The sequence below is a fragment of the Pan troglodytes genome, chromosome 18 (assembly GCF_028858775.2).
Source record: "Pan troglodytes isolate AG18354 chromosome 18, NHGRI_mPanTro3-v2.0_pri, whole genome shotgun sequence".
In the NCBI taxonomy this organism is placed as follows: Eukaryota; Metazoa; Chordata; class Mammalia; order Primates; family Hominidae; genus Pan; species Pan troglodytes.
In genome coordinates, this window is record NC_072416.2 from 44,604,484 (window position 1) to 44,619,676 (window position 15,193).

Consider the following 15,193-nt stretch of genomic DNA (forward strand, 5'->3'; position numbering starts at 1 on the left):
CCCAAGGGCAGCTGTCCCTGGCACTTGAAGAAGCCAGACCCCATGCCCTGAGTGCTGCTGAAAGACCCCATGCTCCGTGGCCTGGCACCTCACTTTCAGAAGAGCGAGTGAGCTGACTTTACATCCTGGAAGACCTACAGGGTGGGGCAGGAAATGTCCCTGAAACAGATTTTAGAAAACTCTGGAAAAACCCACCACACCACCACAAAATGGCCGTTAGTATGTGAAATGCACGTGGGAGGGATGATACTTATTAGGTAATAAGAGTAGTTACATTTTTGCTAAAAACCTTTAAAAATTCTTGGATTTGTATAAAAGCCTACTGCCTTATTATGTGTATGGGATTCTACAGTGGTGTTCCACTCGGATTTCCTGTGCTATCTATCCAAATTTCAGTAACTTCTTCAGTGCCATTGCCTTTGTTACCTAACCAACCTTCACTGAAAGGCAGATTTAATTCGGGAGGTTACTTTTTAGCTAGCTTTGGAAGTAAGCCTTTATTTATTACTTTTCTGAAGGAAATCAGAGAAGTGTCAATGGACCATCACTCAGACTGAGACTTGAGCTATTATAGAACCTGGGAAATATGTATTAGAAACTGTTGCCTACACCTCTTTTAATTGGTGAACATTTTTCTAAGTTGTGGTCATATATAAACAAAAAAACCAAATCAGACTAAATCACTGCATATAATTTTGGGACTGGGAGGCCTAGTTCCTCAAAAAGCGAAACGGAATTAACATATGATAATTACCATAACAGCTGCATTCACAATAGCCAAAAAGGGAAAATAATCCAAATGTCCATCAACAGATGAATGGATAAACAAAGTGGTCCATGCATACAACGCAATATTCAAATATAAAAAGCCATGAAGCACTGTTGCATGCTGCAACTTGAATGAGCCTTGAAAATATTATGCTAAGAGATCAAACAAGAAGTAAAAGACCATATATTGTATGATTACATTTCTATGACATGTCCAGAAGAGGCAAATCCAAAGATGCAGAAAGTAGATTAGCCATTGCCAGAGCCGGAAGAAGAAGGGATGGAGAGAGAGTAACTGCAAGGGACACAGATTTCTTTTGCGGGTGAGGGACATGTTCTGGGGTTAGATCATGCTGATAGTGGTACGACTTTGAGAATATATTAAAAACCACTGAACTGTACACTTTAAAGATTAAATTTTATGATGTATGAATTATTTTGCAATACAAAGAAAATAAAGGCAGACTCCATGCGGTAGGAAGTGGTTAACCTACTTGACGGATTTATTTTCTCATCATCTTAAATATAAACAGTGGGGAGGGCCGAGTGCTAGCAGGCCTGGGGGAGTCGGCAGGGCTGGGTCCCCCCTGTTCTCAGAGCCTCTCCAGCCTGCGCCCGAGGCCTGATTACAGAAGGAAACGTGGCCCTTTCGTGCCTGTATCCGGGACGGGGAGCTTCTGTCTAGGGAAGGAGGCAAACGGCCTCGGGCATGCCCCCACCTCCAGGGACCAGGGAAATGAGGGTGAGGGCCCCACATTCCCTGGCGGAGACGCTGCTGAGCCTCGAGAGGATGATCTGAAAGAAGCTAGGATCAGGATGATGGCACTTGTGATGACTCAGAACAAAGGCACCACACCCCGGGGCGGGAGGCCGGCGAGTCACCCACGACCACACTCAGGGTCAAAACGCAATTCTGAAAGAACAAGAAAGTTCAGAAAGTCCATTGCTACGGCCAGGAAGTTCCTGACCCCTCAAGCCTTCACGTGTGACTACGGGATGAGTGCGGGGTAAGCAGATACTAGGCTGGACGACAGCCACCAGTGTCCTGAGGTCTGAGCTTTTGCCGCACAGTCACCTAGGGAGCGACGTCGGCCAGGAGTGCGGGAAGAAGTTTCCTGTGAAGGCAGTGGAGAAAGCTGAGAAATGCCACACAGCGGACAAGCCGTTTGTGAAATGTGCACAAAAGGTTTCACCACAGAGGCCCACCTGAAAGAATGCCTAAAAATCCACTTAGGGGCCGGGCGTGATGGCTCATGTCTGTAATCCCAGTACTTTGGGAGGCCAAGGTGGGTGGATCACTTGAGGTCAGGAGTTCGAGACCAGGCTGGTGAAACTCCGTCTCTACTAAAAATATAAAAAGTAGCCAGGCATCGTGGTGCAAGTCTGAAATGCCAGCTACTTGGGAGGCTGAGGCAAGAGAATCACTTGAGCCCAGGAGGTGGAGGTTGCAGTGAGAAGAGATCCTGCCACTGCACTTCAGCCTGGGTGACAGAGCAAGACTCCGTCTCAAAACATACACAGGACCGGGCGTGGTGTGTCACACCTATAATCACAGCACTTTGGGAGGCCGGGGCAGGAGGATCACGAGGTCAGGAAATCGAGACCAGCCTGACCAACATGGAGAAACCCCATCTCTACTAAAAATACAAAAATTAGCCAGGCGTGGTGGTGGGTGCCTGTAATCCCAGCTACTCGGGAGGCTGAGGCAGGAGAATCGTTTGAACCCAGGAGGTGGAGGTTGCAGTGAGCCGAGATCGCGCCACTGCACTCCAGCCTGGGTGACAGAGGGAGACTCCATCTCAAAAAAATAAGGATACACACACACACATAATGCACACACACTGGATGTAAGCCCTACAGTTGTGAGCTGTGTGGAAAATTATTTATTCGTGCCCCAGACTTAAAGCACTGTCAGAGAGTTCACAGTAACAAAAGGGTTTGCATGCCACGTGAGTGACAAAGCCTTCAAACCCAAGTCCCACCTCAAGATCACGAAAGAGGACACAGAAGGGAAATGCCTTGCGTGTGGCTCCTGCACTGAGGCATTTATTTGCCAAGGCGTCTGCTCCGTAAAGGCATGAGAACCATGTGCACAGTGAAAGGATGCAGGTTACCCACAGTGCCATCCAGCGGGGGACCCAGCTGCTGCAGGTGGCATCGATGGCGGAAGCAGAGCAGCAGCTGGAAACACAGCCTGAAGCTAGGGGTGAGGGACAGGGACACTGCCTGGGAAGTAGAGACAGAGATGACATGGATTATAATGAATGGGTGCCAGTTACCCATTTCTGTGGAAGTGTATGGAGCAAGGTACTCAGTTGACTTCAGGCAGTGCTTAGATATTTGTAAGACTTTCCAAGGAAATGATGTTCCTCAGTTCTGACCATGCCGTTTCACTGCCCTGTCGTGATTTTGAGAACTCCTGTGTCCAGTTCAGATGCCAGAGACTTCTATCCCATCTTTAATTGCACTACACTCGCCACACTGGCAAGTGCCCTGCACAGAGAACTAAATGAATTTTCTAATCATCACAATTCTGTGATTTATGGTCAAAAGAGCAGGTTTAGTAACTTAATAATTGAGTTCTTCAGATAGATGCAGAAAATATTCGTGGGTGACCAAGAACATTGTGCAAATATCAAACCAAGTTCTAGAAATGCAGAATGGTGTTAGATTTATGTTTGGTTTGTTAATTTTATGTGACGCTTTTTCACTGTTTTGTGGACAAATCATGGTTTTTTTGCTGAAGTGTTTCTTCATCCATTTTGGTTGCCCTGTACCTACCCCAGAAGCTGAAGTCACACGCACCGAAGGCTGAGCAAACCCATGATGGTGGTGATCTTGGGGCTGAGCTCTCAGGTTCCTATGACTGCGGGCAATGCTATGCCATACCAGCTAAGATTTGTGGAGTGGTGCAGTGGTGAGGAGAAAAGGCTCTCAGAGACAAGGCTTTACATGTGTAACAATTCCAAGGTTTCCTAGATTAAAATCATTCTTAACTGATTTTGAAATTGGATTTTTATTTAGAATTGAAATCAGAACAAGAACAGATATGTTTCTTTAGATACATTTGTATAACTTCACAGAATGTCATCAAGATTTTGGGGTCTCTGGGGCACATGATTTATCCATAAAGGAGATGCAATATGCTTATCGATTTGATTTAAAATCTGTTAAGTGTGTAAAAAGTAAACAATGCAGTAATCACAAATAAAATATCTATTTAATAAAGCATGCCCTATTTAGCAACATCTTAAAGTAGGTAGCTCAAGGTTAACTATATAGACCTGAAAATTATTAAAATGTTACTTTTGAAATATTTTCAGTACAAATTTTTCATAAATTTCATCTGGCTTCCAATAACTGTCCACATTAGGAAGGTGTTACGGGCTAATTATGTCTCTCACAAAATTCATAGATTGAAGTTATGTTGAAGTCTTAACCCATGTGCCTTAAAATATGACTGTATTTCGAGACAGGTCCTGTATATTAAAAGTAAAATGAGGTCTTATGGGTAGGCCCTAATCCAATGTGACTGGCATCCTTATAAGAGATGAGGACACAAACAGGCACAGAGTAGAGACCATGTGAAGGAACATGGAAAAAGACGGCCATCTACAAGCTAGACACATGCATATTGGTACTCAAGTGATACCACAGGGGACCCTCTGCAGGTTTCTGGTGCTGTCTGTGCATCTCCCTCCCTTCCAGTGATCTGCCTTGCAAATTCTGGCTGCCTTGGCCTCTAAACTCTGACTCTGTCTCCCTGACTTAGTGAATTAACCAGGCTTCATTTCCCCTCCCTGTAGTGAGGCCTGGAATCTGCCCTTAAGCACTAAGCTGGTGTAATTGTAGAACTTACTTTTTCAGTTTTTCTTCTTAGGTATTACTGTTCTGTGTTGCCTGTTACATAACATCTGGAAAACCACTGTCTCAGATATATCTTGTCCAGTCTTCTAGGTAAGGCATGGGGGTAAACCTACAACCTATTACTCGATCTTGGCTAAAAGCTGGTCTTGAATCTTCCAGATTGGAAGCATTTCCAAAGGAAGTGGGGGACTCTATATTAGTAGCCAATTGGTAAGCAGGTCAAATTTCTAAGAGTTTCTCTAGCTCATTTTTGTTGAAATTTGACTAAAATGGTTGATGTTTGACTGTGGACACATTTGAGAACACTTAGATAAAGGGGAGTCTGGGTGGAATGGATCCAGGACATTAAACCTTTCAGCTGAACACATTCACATCCCAGAATCTCAGACATTTCTGGTTCCATTTGCTTACATCCAAAATTAAGAGTTTTCTGCACTCAGGCCTATTTGTTTGGGTGATGTCAAGGGTGAGTGGAAATAAAATCCTCCCTCACTAAGAAGCCTGTACACTTGTGGAGTTCAGCTTCTACTACTTTCAGGCCAGGTGGACTGGCAACTTTCTCACTGAAACAGTGCGAATAATCTTGGTGTGTAGCTTTTTAAAACCCATTTGGAATAAAATTGGAACAATTTAGCAAGCAGTTAAGAACTAATTAAATCTTTGCATTGTTTTCATGGGAAACATAATACATTATAGTTATTTGTGATTTTTTTTTTTTGAGATGGAGTTTTGCTCTTGTCAATAGCACTATCTTGGCTCACTGCACACTCCACCTCCTGGGTTCAAGTGATTCTCCTGCCACAGCCTCCCTACTAGCTGGGATTACAGGCGCCTGCCACCATGCCTGGCTAATTTTTGTATTTTTAGTAGAGGCAGGGTTTCACCATGTTGGCCAGGCTGGTCTCGACCTCCTGACCATAGGTGATCCACCTGCCTCGGCCTCCCAAAGTGCTGGGATTATAGGCATGAGCCACTGTGCCTGGCCTGTGATTTTTTTAAGAGACAGGGCCTCACTCTATCACCCAGGCTGGAGTGCAGTGGTGCAATCATAGCTCACTGCAGCCTGTAACTCCTGGGTTCTAGCAATCCTCCTACTTCTACCTCCTGAGTAGCTGGAACCACAGATGCATGCCACCATGCCTTCCTAATTTTTAAAATTTTTTAGAGATGAGGTCTTGCTATGTTGCCCTGGCTGGTCTCAAACTCCTAGCCCCAAGCGATCTTCCCACCTCAGCCTCCCAAAGTGCTGGGATTACAGGCATCCAGCCTAAAATAAATTTTTAAGAAGCAGCTTACAACTTCCATTAACGCATGGGAGGCGGCAGTTGCAGTGAGCCAAGATCACGCCATTGCATTCCAGCCTGGGTGACAGAGAGGGAAGGGAAGGGAAAGAAAAAGGGAGAGGGAAAGGGAAAGGGAAGGAGATGGAGGGGAAGGGGAAGGAGATGGAGGGGAAGGGGAAGGAGATGGAGGGGAAGGGGAAGGGGAAAAGAAAGAAAAGAGAACTCATACTGTCAAGAAAACTTATAAAAGTAAGAAATGTAATCAAGCTCTCATCCTTAGATGTTTAGTTCCAAGAACCAACTCTCATACAGCCTTTCTCAGTTGAGTTTCTATCACTTACAACTGAAAGAATTCCAGCAATGGGCTATAACACAACTATCAAAAGAATAAGGTGGATTTGTATGTACAGACATATTTTTCTGCAATATATTAAGGGAAAATAGCAATAGCAATTCTCAGAGCATTGATATATTACACCTGTTTTGTTGTTTTTAAAATATATATTTTTTTCTATTAATAGTGAGAACTAAAAAAAGAGGAGAATGTTCACCACATATAAGACTTTAAAACATATACATATATATATTTAATCACAGAATAAAACAAAATGTTATAAAATTAAAAGCTATGCATAAATTTTGCATCAAAGGCCAATTATCAAAATTTATTTCAACTTAATTTTCATAGAAGCCTGTGGAATGTACTTCCTAGAAAGGAATAAGAATAAAAACAGCAAACTGAATTACAAAGAAACATGAACGACACGGTTCTTATGAGCTCATCAGTGTTTTATTGAACTTTCTTCAATCTCCCTCTGAAAAGCAAAATCCAGAAAATGGTTATTTCACCATCCTTCTATAACTCCAGAAAAGTGAAGTGTATATACACTTGAGATCAAATGATCTCTGGGCAGTTTTTAAAAATATATTCGTGTTAATATCTATGGTGCAATAACACAACAAGAAACTGAGGAAGGGAAATACATCTAAAGAAGCTAAAATAAAATACTCAAATCAAGGTATAGAATTTTGCTACCTGCCATAAATTCAAGGTCACACTAAGGGTGGACCATAAGGACAGGACACACAATTAGTCAACACAGAAGGCTATCCTTTCTCCACATCAGTGTTTTCATCTCAAATATCAAACCCATACCCCTCTAGGGCACTCCCTAAATTCCCTATGCTATACCATTTGAGATGTTTAACTCTCCATGATTGAGGCAAAATGTACTGCATATAACTTAAATAAGAACAAAGTAGGCCTACTCATTATAATGAATCATGTGAATAAAAATTAATATAAGCTTAGATTTAAGCTAAAATAGACATGAAATCTGAAAAACTCCATGTTATAAAAAGGAACAAGGAAGGTATAAATGTTACTAACTTATCTACAAAATCTAAACCAAGATAAAGTAGAAATTCAATTGAAAAATCAATGTGATTTGGGAGGCTGAGGTGGGTGGATCACTTGAGGTCAGGAGTTTGAGAACAGCCTGGGCAACATGGTGAAACCCCATATCTACTAAAAATACAAAAAAAAGGCCAGGCGCGTGGCTCACGCCTGTAATCCAAGCACTTTGGGAGGCCAAGGTGGGTGGATCACTTGAGGTCAGGAGTTTGAGACCAGCCTGGCCAACATGGTTAAACCCTGTCTCTACTAAAAATACAAAAATTAGCCAGGCATGGTGGCTGTCATACCAGCTACTTGGGAGGCTGAGGCACGAGAATCACTTGAACCCAGGAGACTGAGGTTGCAATGAGCCGAGATCATGCCACTGCACTCCAGCCTGGGTGACAAAGCGAAGCTCCAGCTCAAAAACAAAACAAACTAAAATAAAAATAAAATAAACACACAAAAAAATTAGCTGGGCATGGTGGCAGGCACCTATAATCCCAGCTACTCAGGCGACTGAGGCAGGAGAATTGCTTGAATTCAGGAGGTGGAGGTTGCAGTAAGCCGAGATAGTGTCACTGCACTCCAGCCTGGGTGACAGAGCAAGACTCCATCTCAAAAAAAAAAAAAAAGTGATTTTTTTTTAAAGTTGAATAAATGGTTTTTATCTTAAGGCATCACATCTAGAGGCAAAAATTTAAAAAAAGAATAAAAGGTTTTAATATCAACATTTGGCTGAAACTGATGCAGAAATGAACATTACTTTTTAAACCTCTTTGCAACAAGATTTTTTAAAAGTAAAAATACCTTTCAATGATCAAATAATAAATCTAACATAAATCCTACATTTAGTAGCATCCAAAAAATAAGAATTATTTTTTACTCAAATTTAAAAAACAAACATAACCACACTTAATGGGAAAAAATGCAATACTCTTTCTAAAGCATGAAAACAGATACCAAAATACCATGTATTCTTAAATGACCACATATGCTACACTGACACTATGGCCCACAGTGAGTTTGAAAAGATATAACAAGATTCAATTTTGTTATTTCATCACTATAATTTTAATCATTAGGCATATTAATGTCACATACAGTTTTTAAAATATAAATATTTTTAAAGCTGTTTTACAATATGATAACAAGAACACCCAGCAGATACAGGTTGTACAGTTAATCATTTTGACTGTGTCAGTAATATAATCAGAATACTGTAACGGTAAGAGAAAAATACTTTTTTTTTTTTTGAGACTGGGTCTCGCTCTGTCGCCCAAGCTGGAATGCAGTGGTGCAATCACACCACACCGCGGCCTCAACCTCCTGGGCTCAAGGATCCTCTAGCCTCAGCCTCCTGAGTAGCTGGAACTACATGCATGCACCACCACACTCAGCTAATTTTTTTTAAATTTATTTTTAGTAGAGACAGGGTCTCACTATGTTGCCTAGGCTAGTCTTGAACTCCTGGGCTCAAGTGATCCTCCTGCCTCAGCCTCCCAAAGTGCTGCGATTACAAGTGTGAGCCACCGCCTGGCCCGAAAAATACCTTGTTTTTAATCATTCCCATTCAGCAATAGTGAAAATGCTCTATGTACAACATTGGCTCTGAATAACACATTTCATTTCTGCTTCAAACCTCCTATGCTGTCTATCGCTGTTTTGATGACTGCATAGCTCAACAGAAAAATGCGTCCCATTGACGTCTCAATAATAAGTCTGATTAGGCAGATAAATTCCCAATCATAAAAGCTTTTATTTTAAGACAAGTATTATGCAAATACAGGATGGAAATCGGACTCACTGTAATTGGGATGAAAAGGCAACTCTAGAAGAATGCTGTACATATGACACCTATTGCATTTTTATGCACTAGTCTTGCATTCCCTTCCTTACTTCCTCATCTTTGAAGTGCTAAAGGTAATTACACTAAAAAGTTACTACCAGGCTTAATATGAGAGAACCATGTGTATAAGAAAGCAAGACTTTCAGATAAGCAATCTCCAAATATTTTCTATTTTATATGCATTTATGATTTTTCTTATAAAGAGCGAGTGTTTTATGTGCAACACCTGCAAATGGAAATAAATCTACCTTTCACTCAAGCCCAAATAATCAAATATAAAATACAGACAATACAGCAAACTACAATGGCAGCGTGATTCTTAGGGCAACATGTGCAAAATCCAGTATTTTGCTATCTACTTACATCACTGTAGTCAGAAAAGAAATGTGCCAAAACTACCTTTCCCATTCCACTTGAACTGGTTCCCCACAATCCCAACAAACATCTCCTGTGACATTAAGTTGTCATCAGCTTGCGTGATCCCCAGTTCACTCAACCTTTTCTTCTTTATCTGGCCTTTCTGTGTGGAGGCAGCAATTAGTTCATTTACAATTTCACAATTTCCCTCGACTTGCTCAGAAGGGTCAATTCTTGCACAAAGCTCCATTTTACCAGTTGCACACTCAATCAGCTCTTCTAGATCCACTCTTTCAGCCACATCTGGCTCTCCACTTGTCTGAATTTTAAGCGCTTTATTTTCTGGAGAAACAAACAAATAATAACAAAGTTAAATATACAAGCTAACCCAACAAAAACATATATTTCTACACAGTCTTCTCAACAAGCAGCTGCCTTGCTTTCTATGCCAAGGTTCCCTGACCCTCACACAGGATCACCAATTTTGAACTCTTCCTTTACCCTTTTCATCCCAGAATCACTTTTACTCAACAGACATTTCCTGGATAGTTACTATCTGCTAAGCACTGCGTTAGGAGATAGGATGCACAGATTGATAAGATAGTGCCACTTTTCTAAATGAAGTCCCAATCTAGCAGCTAATTCTAGATAGGCCCCATGATCCCCACCCCCTGGTATTACTTTCATGCCTATTAAATGGCAGAAGAATTTTGCACTGTAATTTTACAATGTAATTAAGATTGCTAATCAGTTTTCTCCAGCTGGTTGCTAAAGAGGAAGTCAGAGAAATTCAGAGCATGAGAGATTTGCCTTGAGGGATGTTCTCTGTTGCTGAGATGGGGGGGCCATGAGGCAAGAACCTGAGAGCAGCCTCTAGGAGCTGAGTGCCAGCCCCAGCAAACAGCCAGCAGCCAGCAAGAAAATGGAGACTGCAGACCCATGAACTAAAGGAATGAATTCTGCCCATGAATGACATGAATGCGTTTGGAGACAGAGTCTGCCCCCAGAGCTTTCAGATGAGTCCTGCCCAGCTGACACCTTTATTTTACTTTTGTGAGACCTGTGAAGAAATAAAGAACTTGCAGAGATGTAACTGGAGCAGATCCTGAAGGATGACAAGGACTACCCTTTAAACTCTTTCAACCTGAAAAAGCTGATTAAATAAATAAACTGCTTTAAACTTTCCTCACCTACATCAAAGCTTAATCCTTCTCTATGACTGAGACTTAATAGTGGTCTACATCATAGCTTGAAGTTCACAGATTTCCACTGAGTTAGCTCCCCTTCGCTGCCAAGAAAGGCAGGTGACAGGAAGGCATTTACTTCTACCAATAAAAACAGAGGTAAACTCCACTATCCCCTCCAGGAAATGCAGCCTTCAGCCTGGCACATTCATTTCACTGTCTCCAGCCTTAACAAACACCAGTAGGAGCCACCATTGCTGTCACACACCCACTGTTGCTGTCACATACCCACCATAGCATCACACACCCACCATTGCTATCACACACCCATCGTTGCTATCACACATCCACCCTCATTGAAAGCTAACCATGGTAAGAAGGGAACTGCACAGAAACCACAACATCAAGATTCTGAATGACAGTTGAGCTAGTTGACCTTGAAAGTTTCTTTCACAGTCTGTAATGTTATGACTTTATCAAGCTTCTCTCTCTCCATGCCCAAGCATATCCCAACAACCTTTTTTAAGGAAGAGAGGAAGACTCAGATCCTTAATCAGCATTTAATGCTGAAATAAATTATGTCTGGTTTTTATATTAAAAATTACTCAATATACCTTCAGTTCCATCTTCAGCATTTTCTTGCAGGTCAGAGAAGATTGTAGGTTTCACCAAGACAACACCATAACCTTCATTATTATGTATTATATTATTCACCATGGATATCTTGGGAATGTCATAATGTTCATCTAAGAAGTCCTGTGACATTGAAAACAAATGTTTTAGGAACTGTCATATTCAACATTTCCTGCCTTAAAAATCTTCTTTATTCACACTATTCTAAAAATAAAAGGAAAAAGCTATGTTTAGTCCCATGTTGTAGCACAGTCTGCACCCTTAATGACACAGCTTTCCTCTGTCATTTCTGCAGATCTATAGGTAACAGCATTCTCACAAGAGATTCCAATCACTGATATTATCAAAATGTGTACACTGTTTATGCTTTTCAAAACCAGAAAATAGAACCCAACAATTTAATAAAGCATAATTTGTAGGTAAAGCCATTCTATCCATTGAAAAGTGGGTGTTTTGGCTGATGCTCACCTTAATGAGGATCCCTTCCTTGCAGTGATGGATCCCATTGTCACTCAGGGTGCACTGACTCCCAGGGTAGATTTCTATACCAGCACCCTGTGAGTCACAGTTTGAGATAATGACAATCAGTTTTTAAAAGGCAAGACTATAAGAGTTTATTACAATTACTTCTTAGCCTTTAACACAGTACAAATGTACAGCACAAAGATAAAGTATTTTACAGATAAGTTTTACCAGCCATTTTTAATCAACATTTCCATTTGTTCCATTTCTAGCAAGTTGTTGACAATTTATCATTTTCAAAACCACATACACACACACACACACGCTAAGAGTGCCAACACTTGATTCTTGCTCTACTCTCTTTCATTCTAGATAAATGTTTTCTGATTCTGCCAAGAAAAAAATGTCATTTAACAATTTTGTTGAAAGACACACTTATTCAAAATGACCATTCTCTCAGATACTCAATTAGTTGGAGAAAAGTATTTGAATTTAGTAAAATATTGTAATTTGAGGATAGAAACAAGACCCCACATTTTCCAAAACGTGTCAAGTTTTAAAATACCCCAACCCAACTTAAAAATCATTTCTATGAGTCCAACAATGGCTTTCCCTACCACACACGTTAACATCAGCAGCCAGTTCAAGTGTCATTCAAACAGAGTAACCAGAAAGATCAAACATGACACTATTCTCTCATAACTTATGGCACCAAAAAACATAAAAATAGTAAGAATTTCTTTCCTAATGCTAGGCAAGTCACTCTGGAAAACAAAAATGATTCACTCAAACCTCTATAGTTATTTCAGCAACCATTTGGGAATAATTTAATGCACAACAGCATCGATGAAGAAGAGTTGCTGTAACCATTGATGACACATCTAATGCATGTATGTTCAGTTAATTTTCTAGTAGCAGTAGTATTCCATGAGAAAACATTTATTATTACTTAACCCTGTACATATGCCTGAACCATATGTATACACCAATCTAACTCTTTTGTAGAGAGGATTTTAAAAATGTGCTAATTGTGTCTTCTAAGAGATTTTCAGTTTGGGGTTATGTGCAAAAAAAGATTTTGGGGCGACTATGTTAAAAAATATCTATAGCAAGATGTTTTTAAAATTAAATATCAAACTGTCAGGTATCACATAAAATTTGTAAAGGAGAACAATTTAAACCAGCAGTCATGTAGCAAATGAAAGTCATATTCAAAATATGTTATGAAAAGGAACAGATAATTTGGCAATTAAAAAGTAACTGAGGAGCCTGCCACTTCTGGGATGATGGAGTAGATGTCCCTATTCCTCCTGCTAGGTAAGACCAAAAACCATGGGCATTATATATAAAACAAGCATAAGACTGAAAAATGGATAGAAGAAGGCAGACCAGCTAGGGACCTCAGGACCCAAGAAACAACACCAACACAGTGGTAAGTTCCTTTCTTTTTGCTTCATAATCCCTAGACTTGGAGCTGAAGAAGCCAGCAATCCAGTACACCAACAGACATACACCCAAAAAAAAGCTGCTCTAATGAAAGGACTAGGCAACCTAGAAAGAGGAAAACTTTTAGATAATAATAGCTCTATTCCAGGTAAACACCACAGAGCCAGGACTTTCATCCCCACCAACCACAGTTGCAAGGCCCTCCCTGCAGCAGTGTCAGTGAAAACTATATGAGGAGCCTGGACTTGTACCCCCACCTGGCAGTGCCAAGACAACCACTCCCTCCCTACTGGGGCAGTGTCAGAGCAGGCCTAGTGGAGATTCCAGACTTTCACCATTGCCCACTGGTAACAAGACCACTCCCATATATCACAGTGCCAGTGGAGACCATGTAGGAAGCTAGACCTCCCACCCCTACATAGCAGTAAGAAGGAGCTCCCCCACCCAACTTGGGTATCAATGAATGCCAAGTGGGAACCATGACTTCTACCTCCACCAGAAACAAGATGATACCCATCTACCCCCAACCCTGTCCCTTCTTGTAGTAGTATCAGAGAAGCCAAGTTAAAACAGAAGATCCAGATTCTCACAACATAATACAAAAATATCCAACTTTCATTTGAAAATCCCTTGTCATACCAAGAATCAGGAAAATGTCAAAATGAATAAGACAATTAACAGATGCCAAAACCAAGATGTCAGAGATGACAGAATTAACTGACAGTGATTTTAAAGCAGCCATGATAAAAATGCTTCAATAAGCAATTATGAACGCACATAAAACCAATGAAAAATGAAGTCTCAGCAAAGAAGTAGATGATATAAAGAACCAAATGGAAATTTTAGAATTGAAAAATATAATAACTGAAATAGAAAGCTCAATGGATGTGCTCAACAGCAGAATGAAAACAACAGAGGAAAGAATCAGTGAACTGGAAGACAGAACAATAAAATTTACCCAATAGCAGAGAAAACAGTGAAAAATTAAAGTAAACAGAGCTCCAGGGGTCTGCTGGAATATAACAAAAGATCCAATATTCATGTCATCAGAGTCCTGGAAAGAAAGAGTGTGAGGCTAAAAACATACTTCAAGAAATAGTGACTAAAAGCTTCCAAATTTGGCAGGATTTGGATAATAAGCCTACAGGTTCAAGAAGCTGAGCAGACACCAAACAGTATAAACTCAAAGAAATCCACGCCAACATACATCATAATTAAACTAGTGTAAGCTTAAAACAAAAATCTTGAAAGCATCAATTAAAATTTTATGCCTTACCTATAGGAGAGAAAATGTGATTGACAGCATCAGAAACCATGGATGTCAGATGAAAGACACACAGTATTGTTCAAGGGCTAAAAGAAAAAAAATCGTCAACCCAGAATCCTATAACCAGTGAAAATATTCTTCAGGAATGAGGAGGAAATCAAGATATTCTAAGAAGAAGGAAAAATAGGAAAATTTGTCACCAGCAGACGTATCTTCATAGAATGACTAAAGGAAGTTATCTAAACAAAAAAGAAATGATAAAAGAGAAGATCCTGGAACATCAAAAAGAAAAAAAAAGAACACAGTAAGCAAAGATATAGGTAAATACAATAAGCTTTCCTTCTCTTGAGTGTTCTAAATTATGTTTGACATTTGAAACAAAAATCATAAAATTCTCTAATATGGTTCTAGATGTACGTACGTAAGGCAAATGTTTAAGACAATTATAAAAAGGAGATGGTAGAGAATAATAAAAGGAGGCAAGGTTTCTATACTTTACTTGAACTGGTGACACCAGTAAACTGTTATGTACATATAATATACAACCTAGGGTGACCACTAAAAAAGCTATATAAGGAGATATTCTCAAAAACAAATGAAATTCTGAAAAATGTTCAGGTACCCACAGGATGGCAGAAAAAAAGCAAATCAAGAAATGAAAAGCATAACAAACAGAAAACA

At 40.2% G+C, this 15,193-nt stretch overlaps 1 protein-coding gene across 2 annotated transcripts in view; it reads right to left on the reverse strand.

The window, feature by feature from the left end:
• Positions 1-8,364: 8,364 nt before the first annotated feature.
• SHCBP1 (SHC binding and spindle associated 1) overlaps positions 8,365-15,193 on the reverse strand; it is a 41,937-nt gene continuing 35,108 nt past the window's right edge. For both annotated transcript variants that reach the window (XM_001160750.6, XM_063797810.1), the window contains 3 exons: positions 11,806-11,892; positions 11,319-11,460; positions 8,365-9,862 (listed from right to left, as the gene is read on the reverse strand). In XM_001160750.6, the coding sequence (XP_001160750.2) occupies positions 9,537-9,862; positions 11,319-11,460; positions 11,806-11,892 (555 nt within the window). In that variant the 3' untranslated portion in view covers positions 8,365-9,536. The remainder of the gene's footprint in view (positions 9,863-11,318; positions 11,461-11,805; positions 11,893-15,193) is intronic.